Below are 18007 nucleotides of genomic sequence, written 5' to 3'. Positions count from 1 at the left end.
CTGAAAGAGCTGTGAGTTCACACAGAACATCTTTTATTCTGCAAAATTTCAAACATACTGGGAGGGTTAAAAGAGAAAGAACTCCAAAATTCCACACAACCAACACAGCAAATGTTGAGAAAATATTAAGAAAAAGAAAGACACAGCAAACAAGCAGCTTGAAAATTAAAAGTTACCACCTTCCACCTAGCAGTATCTACCTAGCAATATATCTCTGCCCAAGAAAACCAAAAAAAACCCCAAAAAACCCACCCTGATAAAACAAGTTGCGCTGGAAGTCAACCAGCAAATCCACTAGGAAAGCAAGACCCAGAGCCAGGGCCTCCCTCCTTCAGTTAAAAAAACTCTGCCTCCAGCAACCCATGATTAAACCCCAAGGGAGGAGTACTTGGACAATAGAGGACAGTGTTAGATCATATGCCACACACTCTCCAAGTATAACTTTCACTTATCTGATCATAAATTTAAAAATTCAAGATGTATTTCTGTGCTGTATATTAGGACAACTCCCCTGTCCATCACCACATGAAGTTACTGAGCTCTCACCTTGTTTTGGGAACCTGGGAAACACAATAAAAACCACATATAAAACTCAAGTTACAAACCCTTAAGGGCACCTAATAATTCCAGGAAGACTGACAGAAAACCCTTTTAAAGCTCTGCCACCTGCTATCCTTTTCAGGTGTTTCGCAAGCTGGGATTCCTTCAAGACTGATCAACACCGCTGACAGAGTCTGTAACTTGTCCAGATGGGGTACAGAGGTTGCCAAGACCTTTTCTTAAGCTTTGTTTTTAAAATCTTTGTACCTTATTCCCACATGTGACAAATAAGGTCACTACAGGTCTTCTCCAGAAAGCAGTATAGAAGATAGTACTGTTTGAGAGTATTTTCCCTTGCCCCCTGAGTACAGGGGAACAAAATACACATTGTCGAGTCGGTGAAAGTGTCTATAACAAGATTTTCATAATGATAAATATTCATTATACTACTTAAATAAATTGTCTTTATCTTTCAAAGTTACATGGCATTTTTCACCTATATTAGAAAACAACAAACTGGTTTTCAGGAGCAGAGGAGCCAAACTATTAGCATGATAATCAGATCACAGTAACAGGTAATCGTTTTGAGTAAGCCAAGATTGCAGCCTCTCCTACTTGTTTGGACAATATCAGAATGTTGCTGATCAACAAGTAGAAAACAGTATGCACTGGCTGGCTTTCTAGAACAATTTGCAGGCTCCACAGCTTTTTGTTTTAAATGTGGTCTGACTGACTCTTCTTGGATAACTGTGTAAGTCATTTCCTTCTCCCGTTTCAGGACAACAGCCCATTACTTACATATTCACAATTCAGTTTATGTTATAATGATAATGTTATATTATTTCTGAAAATAAGTAATTATACAGTTATTCTAAATTCTTCATTTTATATTTTTCCCTTCCATCCTTCTTTCTTGTTAAGTATTTTTTTTGCAGCACAATTCCCTTCCTCATCATCCTTCTACCTGTGCATTTCCAATCTGGGACCCCTTTTTTCCCCATGCCTGCACATTCTCTCAAGTTCTACCTACTCTGTGCTGCTTATATTCCACAATGGACATTTTTCCCAAGTGATCTGTTTAATGACCATTTAATACTGGAACCAAGTAAGGTCTGACTCATTTTTTCATTATCAGCTTCTTGTACACCTCAGAGAATCTTCTAATATTTAGAGTTGGATGTGCTGGCAATAATCCAAAACTCAGTAAGGCTTCATCATTTTTAAGATGACAAATTCAACTTAGACCAAGTTTTGAAACTGAGTGTACTAAACTTATCAGGAAATGGATTAAGAAATCCAAAAAAGCCATTTAACTTGTAGGTTTGGAAAACAACAAGTTATGAGGGTTGAAGAAGGGGTTTTTGCAACACAGTCCAGAATTTTGCTTCAAACCTTGTATAAAGCAGGGCATGCCCACAAAATAAAAGCTATTTATTGTAAAAATAATAAACCAAATGGCTGCCCTAGTGTGTGTAAAGATCTTTGAAGGCTGTCTGGATTGAAACACATATTCCCAGGAACCTAAGCTGGCTTTACATTTACATAAGATAAAATTAGGTAGCAACAATGAGCAGAGCAGTCAAGTTCTCTGTGGCACCTTGCTCACCTTACTTTGCTTCTGCTGCTCAACTGGTTCAGATATATCTGGTCATCTGCAGGATGAGCCTGATGTGGGATGACACCAGCCACAGTGCGTGCAGATTGCATAAAAGAATTGACAGTAGAGAAAATAACTGTATTAACTGTGAAATTTACACCCAAATTAGTATATAAAACTGACTGAAATGATCTTGTGGACCAATCATTACACACTAGATCGTAATATGGTCACTAATGATTTTTTTTTCCACTTTTTTTTTGTGTATTCTTACAGTGCTACTAATCTGGCTACCTCCCATAGAAACCTACACTAACAAATACTGCCAATTTATTTTTAAAGAACATCAGTTTTCCCCCTTGCCTGACCTCTACTTACCTCTCAGGCACAACCACCATCACACCCGACCTCTATCGACCTCTCAGGTACAGCCACAAACTAATGTAATAGCCATCAAGCACAAATTAAAGGTACCCTAACACTGTGTACTATGATGAATACAAACTTTCACAAAATAGGAAATACTGAAACTTTTTTTGCCATTTAACCTAGATGGTAAAATAACTAATGTAGTCAACTTCGTTAGACGGTCAGATTCTGTGTAGTCTTTTCTGGAAAGCCTTCTTTGCCAGAGCAAAAGGTATACAGAAAAGACATAGGCAATGTTTGAAGAGACTTTAAAGGTCCTTTCCAACCCAAACCCAAACCATCTTGAGATTCCATGGCATTGTCAGCATTGTCACTACTGCTGTATAGAAACACGCCAGGCTTGTGATTTACTGGTGAGTGTGAAAGCGTACGGGGTACACGCTGCACACTGCTCTGCTTCCTTTCCTCAGTCACATCCAAAACAGAACTGACTCCATGAACCCCACATCTGACTCAGTGCACTCATTTTTACATGGACTAAATGAGTGGATAGATTTCTCCAAACCCTGATATCCATGAATCACATACAGGTGCTGATGTAACAGCAAGAGGGTGTGCCTGGGATTATTAAAAGGCAACCAAATGACAAGAAGACAGGTGAAACTGCTATAACTCCATTTAGATAACTGCAAAGAAATATGAATCTCGTGAAACTTCTTCCATTAGAAGAGACAAAGAGACCAAGCACACAAGTAAAGCTGCTCCTTTACAAGCCTGCCATCAAGCAGAAGGAAGAAATAAAAGGAAATCAGCTTGTCCATCTGAAAGACAGGCAGACAAGTTGTCCAAGTTATCTGTCTGGTAACCAGTGGGCAGAAGGGAAGAAAAAAGAAGTCAGAATACCATTTGAAAATCACACGAGTTACTCTAGCAGGCTCTCACTTCCTCTCTCATTTTAATAACTGCTTCAGCTGCAACAACAACTACATCTTAAAATCCCAAATTACTCCTGATCATTGCTGTAGAACAAGTGAGAAGGGTCTTTATATAGCAAAAAGATTAATTTTAGAAAAATGACTCAATAAATAAAGCTTATGCCTTTTTGAGAGAAAAAAAAACTAGGTGCTAGGGCATTAGACTACATTAAACTGATACAGGCAGTCTTTACTGAAGAACTCAAGATGGCAAGCAACCTACATACAAAGAGAAAAATGCCAACTGAATGTCCAATGCAGATGTACGCCTTTACTAGGAAAAAAAAAAATTGGCTGCCTAACAAGACTTTTTAATGGACTGCTTTCAGAGGAAGACATATTTTTCATTACATGATTCCTGGTTAAAGTGGTTTTTGAATAAATGAGTTTCAATATTATTAAACCACGAGAGACACGTGCTTGAGCATTAGCTTGTTCAGGCTCACAAGCAAATTCTGTCAAATATCACTTTTCTAAAACAGTGTAGTCTTTCTAAAAATACATAGAGGATTCCAATAAAGAGCTGAACTGTCATAATGTATTGAAATTTAAGAGTTTGGGAACAAATTTTATTGAATTTCATAAATACTTTGGTAAGTTTGTTTTCTTTCTTCATTAAGTAATGCTTAAAGACAGGTATGGACAAGCTAGAGTTTCTGTTACACAACAGCAAGCTCTCATGATAAACTTGATTACAATAACCCTTTCAGGAGTGAACTTCCTCCTCAGCTTTTTTCTTCCAAATAAAAGCCTCACCCTTGCTTCTTTTCATTCTGCACTACTTTCTATCCCGAACAAGTACTGCATGCACCTGCTAAAATGCACAAAAAACACAGGCAGAAAAAAAAAGTCCCACTGATAGACACATACCCATCCCCAAAAAACTTAAGATTACAAGGTATCTCAAAACACCAGCAGACCAAAGAAGGAATCCCTGCTTGTTTGGGAAAGTAAGTGCAGCATAGGTGATTAGCAAAATTTGTATAGATAGAATTTTATCCCTCTTAAAATATTTTTTTTTAAATAAACCAGAATGACTAGCTTCTGTCTTAATTTGAATTCTTTAAATAGTTACCACTAAAAAAAGAAATTAAAAAATCATATGGCAATTGAGGTCATTCAAATTTTAGTCAGGAAAAGAAGCTCTTACAAATAAGACCTGGAATATTTTGAGAGGAAGAATTCAACAAACAGAGGAACATGTCTAAAAGCCAGTATGATGGATACACTATCCAGAGAAGCAGAAAGCTGTTGTCATTCCTGTCCAAACTCTCCAGGAGAAAACAGCAAATATTTTGACCTGCATTTATGAGTTCACTAACAGACTTAGTCAGGAATTACTCTGTTTGAATCAGACCCAAACTAAAATATATATGTGCAATCCACCAAAACCTAGTGTTAGACAATCCATATGTCAGCAGTTTCCTAAGAGAGTGTGATGACTTGAAGACGTGCTTTAACCAATAGCAGATTATTAAGGGACACAAAAAATCCTTTCAAAAAGCCAAAGTGGGAAAAAAAAATTAAACACAGGCACCATTTTACAGCATTTAGAAGACCTTCAAGTTTCTTCACGACTGTGGCACAAACCTACCCTAGTCCCTCAGGCAGGTGTCTTTGTCCCAGTTTTCCACCTTGGGACAGAACAGCACAACACCACCCCTGAGAGCCCAGCCCAGCAGGAGCAGCTGTCATGTCACCAGGGGGAACGACCAGCATCAGAGCAGGAGAAAGAGCCAAATATTCTGCAGCTGAGCTGGTTTCACATGGCTTGTACTAATGCAGGCTTGAACTCCACAGTAAATGAGGAAAAGGAAAAGATTCAGAGCAGCTCACTACTTCCTACATGCTGAACTGAGATGTTATCTTGGTTTAGAAACAGTATGAGATGAAATTGTAATGACTACACCCTAGTGCATTTACAGGGTCTCAGCTAAAAGCATGTTCTCCTCAGTAATTCCTAAATTTCATATGCTCAACTGTAAAATTGCTATTTTTAATCGCTATTCAAGGAAATGAAGAGTATTAACTTAATCTGCTCACAAATCAAGACCTGTACTTGCTTTTAGGACCAAAAGAAGACTGCACAGAACTGAAAACTGTTTAGAAATATTAAGGGTAAAGTGCAAAACCCCTTAAGCTGTGGTCCCTGTCAGCCCAGGATAGCTTTCCCATGTCCTAGAATTTATTTATTCTTACATGGTTTTTCATGTTTCTCTTGCCACATTTCTAGGCCAGACTTCTTGCAAGTGTTCCTGCTTCCTTCTGGCATTGGGATCATCACTACTACTCAACAGTAAGGAATTTTACATTGTGAGTTATTAAACAAGAAATTCCTTTATAGTTCCTCCATTAAAACAAACCAAAAGGTCACTAGAAAAATACAAGCATGAAAAATCTTATTTCAAATAGCAAAGTTTTGCTTAAGAAAGATGTGTAATATTTATTGCTTAGAATTCTTTGGTGTATGCTAGACATACCCCTTTAATGCAACGATTTTGTATACTTTTACCATTTAATCATTCCTCAACATTTTTCAAGGTGAACAAGAAACATCCTGAGATCTCTAAATGTGAAACTTTATCAGACCATATTTAGTTCACCTAACTTAAAGGCTTGAACAATGACTTTAAAAGAGTTGTTCTAAGATAACTAGTTAATGAAAAATGAAGTTTTACGATCTTTTAAAAAGTCTCCTCAGAATACAAAACCCACAAACTGAAAGCCTAACTGAAACCCCAGAACAAAAACAAAAAAGTGACTATACCACATCAATCAAAATAATCTATTTAGCCTTGCACCCAGAAGCAAGCAAGCAAAATGTGCAAAATATATGAACCAAGCAAGCCACAACACTAGCAAACATCTGTCCAGCTTCACACCATTTGTGGCTGACTCAGCAGTGAGATCTCTATTCTTTTGTTCCAGATCTCTATTCCTCCATGGCATTTGTACAGTCAGCATCTGGCCCTTTTAACATCCAGAGCATCCTTCAAGGCAAGGAGTTTCACCAGTTACCCACAAAATGTACAAAGCCACATCTCCTGCTGTTTGATTCTGAACCTGCAAACCAGCAACCTCTGCTGACACCTCCCAGTCCTAGAATTGGAAGAGACATTGAACAAATTCCTCCTGAGCATGTTCTACAAACTATCACATCTTCCTCTTAGTCACCTCTTCTTTAGGTTGAAAGATAAGCAGATAATATTGTTTCTTGTAGGAAAATTATCCCGACATTCTATAACCCTTGTTGTGACTCTTTGTACCTCTCAGTTCTTCTGCAACAAAAGGAAGGGTAAGAAATGCAGAACATCCAATCAAAACTCCATAGAGTATTTAAGACACAGTACATTATAGATTTCTACATTAACATTTTTTTTTTTTATCTCCATTCTTCATTAGATGTCAGGAGTTATTAGAAAATAACTCTAACGTAGCTGGGCTAAAACAACTGCATGTTCAAAAAACTGCATCATAAAGGGATTACAGAAACCTCTATAATTAAGAACAAACAGGTATTTAAACTAAGGCTGGTACATGAACATAGAAGCATTGATAACACCAGCTTTCAGAGAACACTACAAATCAATTTAAATCATTTTTTCTTTACTTAATTTATTTTTTCCACCTAGAATAAAGCTATTCATGTCAGCTGTTGGACAAGAAGGAAGTTTGAGAAATTTCAAGCAGTATTTCTCATCTGCATTCTCATAATTACGAAGCTCCACAATGATATATCTCAGTAGATAAAAGAAGGGGAATGTTTGACTTATTCCAAACTGCTCACACAGGATTCAGAATTTTATTAAGGGAAAAAAGAGAGGAAAAGTGAAAAAAACCCAAAGACTGAATAGAATGATGAAAACTAAGGAACTTGCAGGTATACTTTTGTTTACACTGGATTTTTTTTTCAAAATTATCACTCTTTTTTGAAAATTCCTTCTGCAAAATTCTCTTTGCATGTATCAGTGATACGCATTTTACTTTTTCCTACATGGTCTATTCAACAAAAAAGGTCAGAGACCATTTTATTTAAAATCCATCTTCAGACTACAAAATTATTGAACATGTTATTAGCATAGCATTGTTGTCATCTACCAAATTAGCAACACTAAAACTGTCACCAAACAGTATAAATCATGTCCACAAAAACAATTTCAGTACAATGACCTCACGCAATATTCACAATACAAAAGTATACAGAGAATTTCACTCCTCCTTAGACAGTGGGACAAGAAACATAAAGCCTTAGAACAGTGATTCACTTCACTTGTCCCTCCTAGAAGAGTACTATAATTAGGAGACTAAATCCACACCCACAACTAAAGAAACACCAGCACTTAAGAAATACTGTCAAGTTTATAAACTTCTACTCACATACTCAAACTCTGTAATGAGGCAAATTCTAATCCTTCTTCTTTTAAGTTCATGAAATTACAGTACCATAAATAGCATCTTTGATATAAGACATTTACAGAGAATGAATTATCATTTGCTGTATGAAAGCACTCAGCCACATTGCATCCAATTTAAGGTACAAATCAAGGAATTACACCAAAAAACCCAAGGGAGACACGGCCTGAAGAGCAAGACAAGCACCTTTATCTTTAGCAATGCTAAAAACAATAATGAGATTTCCAGGGATCTTCAGTGGTCAATATTACAGTTCCATCTGAATTTATGCCATGAGCTATGAGCAGAACACTCTACTGACATTCCTAAGTAAGACCATCCCCACAGACACTCTGCTTTTCCCTGAGCACTTTATGGTTCAAGGACAGAACTCATTCCTCCCTGTGGTGCAATGAGGGTCTCCAGTGGTCTTTTATTACGTGAGGAGATATTAATTTTTTCAGTATTGAAAAGAATGATTAAAAAGTCCTTAGGCTTTGTTATCAGTGTAAGGTGGGAAGAATTACCAGCATGAGTGAAAACAGCTCACAAATTTGCAAGATTGCACAGACCTCCAGAAGAGCTGAGTGTAGGCAAGACAGAAGTATCAATACCCTGTAACAGTTTCTCTGCTAATCACAGGCTATCCTTCCTTGCTATCTACATTTAAGTGATCTAATGAAAATACTCTCAGTGAGAGAGTAGCGACTTTTCAAAGCTTCCCAAGGAAGAGCCTATCTAAATTTATACCCTTCAAACACAATAAAATATCTGTGATATGCTTCTGACTACAGGAAACAAAACAAAATCAGCTCAAAGTATCTAAACCAAAAATGCAAACAAGTGTTTCCAATGTGAAAAAACCAAGCCATACACTTAGATACAGCAGTGATAATTTCTTTGTGTTACTAGGTACTGTGAATTTGAAGAATTAGTTTTCAATAAATCCATAATACTGACACTACTTCTGGTCAAAAGATAGATAAATTATTCAACCAATCCTAGCAGCATATATTATACTAACTCCCTCACACTTTGTAACAAATTGGTAGAGATTACTAGAAATTACTGGGGATTGAATGCCAAATTATTTCTAAAACTGAGAAGCATTATGCTCAGAAGCTAAGGACTAACCAATTCCTACTTTTGGCTGTATATGGCAGACAACTGCCAAAGCACAGAGCAACTGTCTTTCCTTAATCCATGAGAAACCCTCAATTTTTAAGTTTTCCTCCAGGCTACCTGACAGTTCTTCTGCCCCCAACATTCACAGGGAAATCAAAACCAGGAGGCGTCGTAAACTACTTAAACTTTTCAGCTAAATTTACAAAACAAAATGGCTTTTACTATGTTTGAACAAAGCCAAATTGATTCACACACATTTCTGTGGCACATCCCCATGTAATTCAAAGCAGTCTTACAGAGCTACTGAGTGGTTGGGATGGACACAAGGCACAGGACTCGAGATTTATATGGTACAAGTATTAACACCCATATTCTGATTGTAATATTGCCTGCAATGAAGAGAATGAGAAAAAGGATATAAATGTGAGGTTCCATATCTTTAAACCATTTGCTACAGTAAAACTCTGGAACGTTTTAATCATATTGTAACATAAATGATTAACATTACATGTCATTTATACTGTGGAAGACAAGTCCCATGCTGGGTAGTACTGCCCAAGGATACAAGTCCCGAGTTTAAAACTTGTTCTCAAGTAGACCTCTCCAAATACAGTCCTGGTAGTAGTCCAAATACTACCTCGTAGGTCACTCTCAGACAGATCCACCATATTCCTCTTTTTATTGTGGGATAACTGGATAAAGGGAAAACTACCAAAATAAAGATCCCCCTTTTGAAGCACGGGGGGGGCGTTTGACTGCAGTGCTCAGAGACAGTCTCCTAGATGAAAAAAACCCCCAAGAACAAGAAACTGTAGATATTCTGCCATGAAACACAACGTAAAGGAGGCTAAGCCATAAGCAGCAGGGAAACTTAAAAACCTAAACAACCCAAAAATCTTGAATTTCAATGCCACAGGTAGATAGGTAAGTCATAAAATAGGAAGAAAAGCAAGAATGCACTATAACTGGAAAAAGAATAGGAATTCATTGCATTAAAATCACATGTAAGGAAGAGAAAAATTATGTCTGAAAAAAAGTAAACCACTATCTGATAAAATGGAGTATTTTACAAAGGAGAGGCCCAGATAATTTACACACAAGAAGCTTCAAGGAAATAACTGAGGAGTTCTCTGAAACACAAATGTTGTTTTTTAAATAATCTTAAAAATTCTAAACATCAAAGGACTTTCTGCTTTAATATGCAGTATTTAAAAAAATGTAAAAGGGAGATTCAGGAACTGTAGAATGATTAGCTTGGCATGAATCCTGAACAAATTAATACTACTACAATGGGAAAAACAGAAGCTAAAAATATCCTGTCAGTCAAGCAACCTTTGTAAGGTCAGGAGAGGAGAGGAGAGAGTGGACTGAAGCTCCAGCTCCCACAGGAAACTGATCTAAAAAACCTTTTTCCTTTTTCACAGGAAAGTTAAAGGGGAACCAAATCAAAATTACCATTAAGTCCCACTGGAAGAACATAACTCATAATTTAATCAAAACTCAAGAGCTGCTCTGCAGGAAAACGGAGCATGAAGAACAAAGGTGCAAAACAGAAGAATGCTTGATTTGATAGCAGAGGAGCGGCCTGGCAAATTCATCTCAGAAATCAGATCTCTCATATCCTCAGCAGAAGTGAGATTGAAGCCGACACAGAAAGATGAGCGACAGAAGGATTAGTGCTAGAGAAATATGGATACTAAAATGCTGCCAAGAATAAAATCAAGCAACATTTTTAAAAAATGGAAGAGAAGAACAAAAAGAAAATACAAACTATGGAATATTGTAAAAGAAGAAAGGTAGAATAGAGACGAATGACCATTTCTCAATTTTTCAAGGAAACCTTTCACTCCTAAATAAAAGAGGAAAGACATTTACTAACCCAAGCTAGGGAGGGTGTGTGTGTGAATGTGTAAGTGCAAGGTACATACTACTCCAACACAAATACAATAATGTCAAAGCATCATACAGAATAAAACACTCCACACTCAAGGGGCATATTCTCAAAAGAGCTGAAGATTTCCAGTCTACTTTATAAACACATTATAGCATCTCCTTCAACACCTGTCACAGGTTACCTTTAGGGAAAGGAAAGCTTTGGATGAATTACAGAGCAGCTAACATTTGTTTTCAAACTCTTCAATTTTCCATCAAAGCCAACATCAGTTCATAATGGAGCATTAATTAAAAGTCCATGTTAACTGAACACAAGCTGCCCAGAGCTACTCACCTAATCCAACACAGAGAGAAAGAAACATAATTTTAATGCAGAATGATAAGCTATTAAACCTGAAAGAAACGAGGGATCAGCAAGAAGGTAAGAACAAGAAGCTTTTCAGTTAGGTGGGATAAAAGGGAAAAAGTCATGACGTGATTTTGAGCTCTTTAGCACAACAGGATCTGAAAGATGCTTATGAGACTACACCTATCATGTTGCACCCAGCACATACTCCAAAGTGACCTGGTTGTTATCTTCAGTACTTTAGTAAATGATGTTGCCCAACATCCATGGGAGCGACCTGCTTACCTATATATACACATACATTTAAATTTGTGTGTGTGTGAAGAATGTGAGAATCAAACCAAGTATTACTTTCGGCTATCAAAAAAAAAAAAAAAATCCACTTACAATGCGTTGAAGGTAAAACACACAGAAAAATAGTGTGTTTTATAAAAAGTAATGAAAGCTAAAAGTAAATTTGAGGCAGCAAAACACAACCAACTTTTAAGCATAAGCAAAATAATACTTAAAAGATAATTGGGTATACAGTCCCAAGTCTAGAATGCATTGCAAGACAGACATTTGGCAAAGACAAGTTGTTGATAGTTCAAGACAAAAGAGATGCTTTAACCAATTTTGTATAAGGATAAAGATAAATCCCTAAAAGCAAAATAGAGTATGCGTATCTTACAGATGTATCCCTACCTCATGCAGAAATAAAAGAGGGAGTTTGTGTGCAGCTGGAGTACAGATAATATCAATAAAATAATACAAGCTGAAAATAAATTATCCAGTGAACTTTATATACACTACTACTAATTCAAAAATGCATACTACTAATTCAATAATGCATTCAAAATGCTCTTACACTAATGGGTTTTAAAAGAAATAGACATCCTAAAATCCTAGATATCTTATGTGCATTTAAAAGGGAATGAAGGTGATTTTCACCTAAAGGAGAAAAGATGACTGGGTTTATCAAAGATGTATTGGCTACAAGCCTTAGGATGAGCAGAGATTTACTGTAATTAAACAACTTGCAAATACAAGAAAAAAAACCTTGACCTCCTGCACAAAACAAAACCAAAACCTTATATATCTTATTCTTCCTTTATACATACAAAAAGATTCAAATGGAATAAGTATATTTATTTCAGAAAAAGGAAATTTTGCCTTTCCTCCCTTGTACTTTTGTTCAGAAGTTAGAACTTCTGAACAAAACAGGAGCATCTTGATGCTGCTGCTGTTTACCCTGTTAACCCTCTCATTGTACATTTAGGTAAAACCTCTTTTCCAAGGGCTAATTTCTAATATACACATGATTTAATAGAGGAAGGGATAAATAAGATGACTAATTAAGCAAAAGCTTAGAAAACTGACTTGGAGCGATGGAAAGAAATACATATGGAAGGTAAACAACTAATTTTTCTTAAAGATCTTCTATAACATACTTTTATCCTTCATAAACCACTTTTGAATAGTACTTATCTCCAGCTAGGCCCCAAAAGCTGCCTAACAGTTACACATCATGATTAAAGAGGATATAGAGAGCTGGAGGCTCCTTTTTTCCTTTATTTATGAGACAGTCATGCCCAGAGTTCCCAGACCTCTGGACAGAAGTGTCCAGATGCAACCGTATCTTTGTGGGAGGTATTTTAAATAAAGTCCAGTTTCAGCAGAACGAAGAATTATGCCCTTCTTCTTAGCTGTTCCACTAAAAAATACAAAGGGCCTATCTGCCACCTATACTGAATACAAGGCATACTTGAGGTTGGAAGGGATCTCTGGAGATTATACATAGAGTCCAACACCTCTGCTGAAGCAGGATCAACTACAGCAAGCTGCTCAGGACTGTGTCCCATCAGGTTTTGTGTAATTCTGGTGATAGGGACTCCACAGTGGTCCAGGATTGCCTGTTCCAGCACTCAATCACCCTTACACAGTGAAAAAGCTTTATATTTAATGGAATTTCCTGGTTTTCAGTTTGTGCCCTGTATTTCAACTGCCTTCTCTCCTTCCACTGCACACCACCAAGAAGAAAGTCCAACACCATCCTCACTCTTTCCTGACAGATATTTATACACACTTATTATCGAAATCAAATTTATTAATGACGTTTATTACTGAAACCCCCCCAGCCTTCCTTTCTCAGTGATAAAACCCTCGACTCTCTCAGCCTCTCCTTGGGTGGCAGATACTGTAATCACCTCTAATTGCTAAATGGTATGCAGCACAGGGAAAAATTGTCAGTGATACAGACTCTATCCCTAAATTACACAGCACGGAAATTTATCACAGCTGGGAAGCCTGAAACCAGTCCCATTCCTTGCATATGGAAAACTACTACAAAATGCCAAGTGATGAAAACCACTTTGTGCATGTATACATACACATGCCAGCACACAGAAAGTAGACCTGACTCACCTCATAATAATGTTGCATTGACTTTTCTAACACCTGTAACAACTTCAACCTTGTACAAATGCAGCGTATTTTGGGTATGTGGGGAATTGTTACTAAAAGAAGTCTTTAAGCCACAGAGGATATTTATATAAAAGATGAGCCTCATCAAGTAAGGCTTCATCTGCACTTAACTGATAAAGTGATATTTAGTATGAATTCAAATCCTTCAAGTTACGGTAACATAATTACTTCTTGATTCAAATTTGGGCTGCATAGGACACAACTAAATGGATTAAAAATCTGTTCAAAATAAAAAAGGACATATGGAATAGTTCTGTCAGTTATCTATATTTTGGAACATGTTTGCAGCTTATATTCACCAGACTTGAAGCACAACAAATAACGGCATTAGAGCCATTATTTATTATTTATTATTAGAGCCAGAACTTACACGCCTGGTTATAAAGCTGTAATATCATAAAGTGTTCAAAGTTTTTATGTTTTTTAAATATTTACAAAATATTCTATACAGAGCACAAAGCAGAAGAGAATGTAAGCTGTATTTTCAGAATGGAGTATTATACAATCTCATTTCCTGCTCTAGGACATCTCTCAAATTTCTCAAAACTCAGATGCCAAAACTAGACAAAGTAAGACATTGGTAATCTCAGTGCTGCAGCAAGAAACATGAGATGTAGGAAAGAGCTAGTAAGGATTTCGCAATTACCAGCCTCATGATGTATTAAAAAACATTAAACCCAAGTAAAACTGAGGGTGTCTACCTAAAGTAACATTGAAGGTAGAGTAAGGAGCAGGTATTTCTAAAAAGAGGAAGCCACAATAATACCGGAGTGGCTGGAGAACAAATGGTACAGTAAGCTTACAGGACTGTACCTATATATCTCAGTGAAAACACATTTAAGAGATTACTTGATTAGTGTGCTTATCTACTTATGCTTTAGAAGTGAAGGGAGCAGCCCTATCCCAAAAGGCAACAGTAGGATCCTCCAAAGGAAACTGTCATCTCCTCTCTGCAAACCAGTTCTCCCACTTTGAAGCATGGTACAAGCTTTACAGTTGCAATTCATTAAACAAAAACTCATCCAGAAGACAGAGGCAAAGAAGGACGAAGACTTAAAACCAAGTTCATACTCATATTTCAAGCTAACATCTTTTCTGTTAAAGTAATCTAAGACAAAGAAATCAAGAGGTTTTATATTAAATTTATCTCCTGATCTTTAGAAATTGAAGTCATAATTCTCATTTATCCAGACACGAAAGCAGTAATTTAAAACCAAAAACAATATAAATGCTAAAACTTCTGAAAGCACAACTCCTGAACAACTCATGACCTGCTGAATATAAGCTACATATTGGAGAATGGCAACACTACTTGCAACGTCATCAGTGAGGGCTTGGCAGAATTGCTGCTTTCTGCTCTTAAAAGCTAAGATTTTATCTGCACACTTCAAAAATCTATAATAAATTATTATCTGCAACAGAAATGTCATTGGGCAATTGTTACCACAATACATAAGAATCTTAAATAAGGGAAATTTAAATTACATTTAAGACTGTCCATTACTATTCAGTTCCTAGAAGAGCTGTATTCCCTTATGTAGATTTTAGGTTTGGTATATTTCAATCAGCACAGTAAGGAACAGAACAAGAGATAGCATCTAAACCATATTTTATTAAAAAAATATGGAATTACAAACAAATTCAAGAGCTATTTCAAATAAGCACCAGAAGGGATAATATACTGCCCTTAAACTTGAAGCTAAATCCTATTTCTGGGTATTTTGAGAGCAGTCCTGAATACCCTTTTCTCCACAAGTACTTATTGATTTCATTCTAACTTAGGTAATCAGTTTAATAAGACTGGTTAAACATTAAAGCACTCCAAGTCACAGAGTGCATTAGTTTCTGCCAGGCTTCAATACTATGAAACATGAACTATTACATAACAATAGATTTAATCAATTTATTAGTACAGTGACCAAAATAATTAAAATACCACAAAATACCCACGGTGGGGTTTTTTTGTGGGTTTGGTTTTTTTGTTTGGTTGGGGTTTTTTGTTTGTTTGTTTGTGGGTTTTTTGGTGTTTTTTTTGTTTGTTTTGTTTTTGTTTTAGTTTGGGGTTTTTTTCCCTTTAAGAAAAAAAATTACCTCTACACAAAAGATCTTAAGATCAAGTCCACATAACTTCATCTTCTCCGGAAAATGCTGAAAAACATTCAGATATGGAATATGCCCTTCAACAACAAACCTGCATTAAAAAAAAATGAAGACCAAAATCAAAATAATATATAGGATGATAAATTCATATGTTTATTATAAAATTAATATAAAAATCAACTTCTGATTTGAAATAACATGAGTATTACATCACCTAAGCAATTCAACTTGAAGTTACACATCCGAAATGCTTCAAAGAACAAAAACCAGTTCAATCATTTAACAGGCTTTTAAGTTCAAGCTCAGATGTGACTGACAATTGATAACATTATGTCAGTAAGTATACAATCAACAAGCTTACATGGCGTTTGTTCTGCACATTCTTCAACTACTGCATTTCTTGAACTGTTTTAAGCCTCCTTTGAACGGTATGGATTTTTTTTTCCCCAAAATTCTAAAGCTTTAAGTAAATTTTACTTTTAAAACACTGACTTTCTCCTGGAGGAGTTTGAATCAAGTAGTGTGTTAGGGAAGAAAATCACAGTATGATCAGTGGATACATAGAACTGAAGCCACAATAATTATGTTTCTATGATGACACTTTTCAAAAAAATATTACTGATGTATGAATAGAAATTGTTTTGTATACTAATAAATAAAATAGTTTAATTTTTATTTTCACACAAATAACATATCTTTGTTGTTAAAAACTGGTTTTGGTAAGTGGCTGACAGTATTATTTGATATTTTTCTTGAATACACACACACATATATATACATACATAAAAAAGATGAGACTTAAGAACAGATGCCAATAAAAAGCCACCACTACACCAAACCCCTGCTATTATCCAGCATCTTAACAGACACCCACAACAGGCCAAGCAAGCAATGAAAAAGCACAGATCCTCACAAGGCAGCACCCTCATTCCACTAAGGCACACTGGTAGATTCCCACAGGACTAAGCTAGAAATGCCTTCCCGTCTCCTCCAAACCAATTTTGTTAAAAGAGTACATTAAACCTGAATAAGTTAACATTACAAACAGAGAAGACTGTTCATTAACTAACACCAGGACTGAAAACAATTTTCTCCCCTGCTGATGAGTGTTATCTGCACAGGACCTCTCTGATCTTGCTATGCAGATTAGTAACTTCTTGGTCTACAAACATTTCTTGTCCCTTCTTAGCCTACAGCAATTCACAAGCTCACCTGCTATCTCCCAGCTCTGTGCCCCCATCACTATTTGTTCCATGTTATGTAGTGTGTATCTGTTGAAGCTGACTGAAATTCTGTTTAAAAGCTAGTTACTGCAAAGTTTACAGTTATACTTTTTTTAAACAGTCCTACTAGAATTTTCAGTTTAATGGAAAAAAAAAATCAGTTAAACCCAGGATTAAAATAAAAGTGCATTTCATTATCAAAACTGGCTCAGTTAGAATAATTTATAATGATTCCTGAAAAATAACAGCAATATGAAAAATCATATTGCCCAACAGCCTTTGTTCCAAAGCTCTGCTTATTAGTCTCTTAAGCGAAGAAGTAACAGGTGGTGCCCAGCCCTTTCTAATCAAATTGTGTAATGATCATTTTGCTAATGAAAGTTCAGTAGCTTTCCTCAACCAACCAGCAGAAACAGCATTTCCCCACCCTGAGGGGAGACATGCACTGGGCTCCTGTGAGGTTGTTCTCCAAAGCCAGCCCCCATTGCTGGTCCTCACCACCCCACCTGACCTGCTGTGACTGGGATATGCAAAGCAATCACACAGAGTCAAGAGATTTTCGCAGGGCAGAGGGTTCCTCCGAGCCAGCTCAAGGCTGAGCCAAGGCAGAAAGCAAGGCGGAGAGCCTCTGCCTGTTTATTTCTTACTTTTTATACATTTGTGGGTCTGGCTGATGATTGGCTTTTGGAGTTATCACCTCCCAGCCGAATGGCCAGACCAACCGTCAGTTACAATTGTTTTCAGGTTAGAAATATGCAAACAAAGGACAGAGAATGAAAAACAAAGGATTTGTTTATGTTACATGTGTGAGAAAAAGTGAAAACTGCTCCTAATATTGTACAGTAGCTAAAAGTCTGACTCCATTTTATGAACAATCAAAAGGCTTTAAAAAACTCAGAAAAACCAGGGTGACAACCTGCTGAGCAGCTGGCACATCAGTTCCTTAGCTCACTTCAGTCATCTACTAAACTGTGGAACACACGCT

The 18007-nt window shown here is 36.5% G+C and overlaps 1 protein-coding gene across 4 annotated transcripts in view; it reads right to left on the bottom strand.

Annotated features, from left to right (window-relative positions):
* The window catches only part of TAF1B (TATA-box binding protein associated factor, RNA polymerase I subunit B), a 45837-nt gene that overhangs the window by 14836 nt on the left and 12994 nt on the right, over positions 1–18007 (bottom strand). For all 4 annotated transcript variants that reach the window (XM_040060329.2, XM_040060330.2, XM_040060328.2 and 1 more), the window contains one exon: positions 15791–15890. In XM_040060329.2, the coding sequence (XP_039916263.1) occupies positions 15791–15890 (100 nt within the window). The remainder of the gene's footprint in view (positions 1–15790; positions 15891–18007) is intronic.

The sequence above is a fragment of the Hirundo rustica genome, chromosome 3, assembly GCF_015227805.2.
Source record: "Hirundo rustica isolate bHirRus1 chromosome 3, bHirRus1.pri.v3, whole genome shotgun sequence".
Classification (NCBI taxonomy): domain Eukaryota; kingdom Metazoa; phylum Chordata; class Aves; order Passeriformes; family Hirundinidae; genus Hirundo; species Hirundo rustica.
This window is presented reverse-complemented; position numbering and strand designations above follow the sequence as displayed.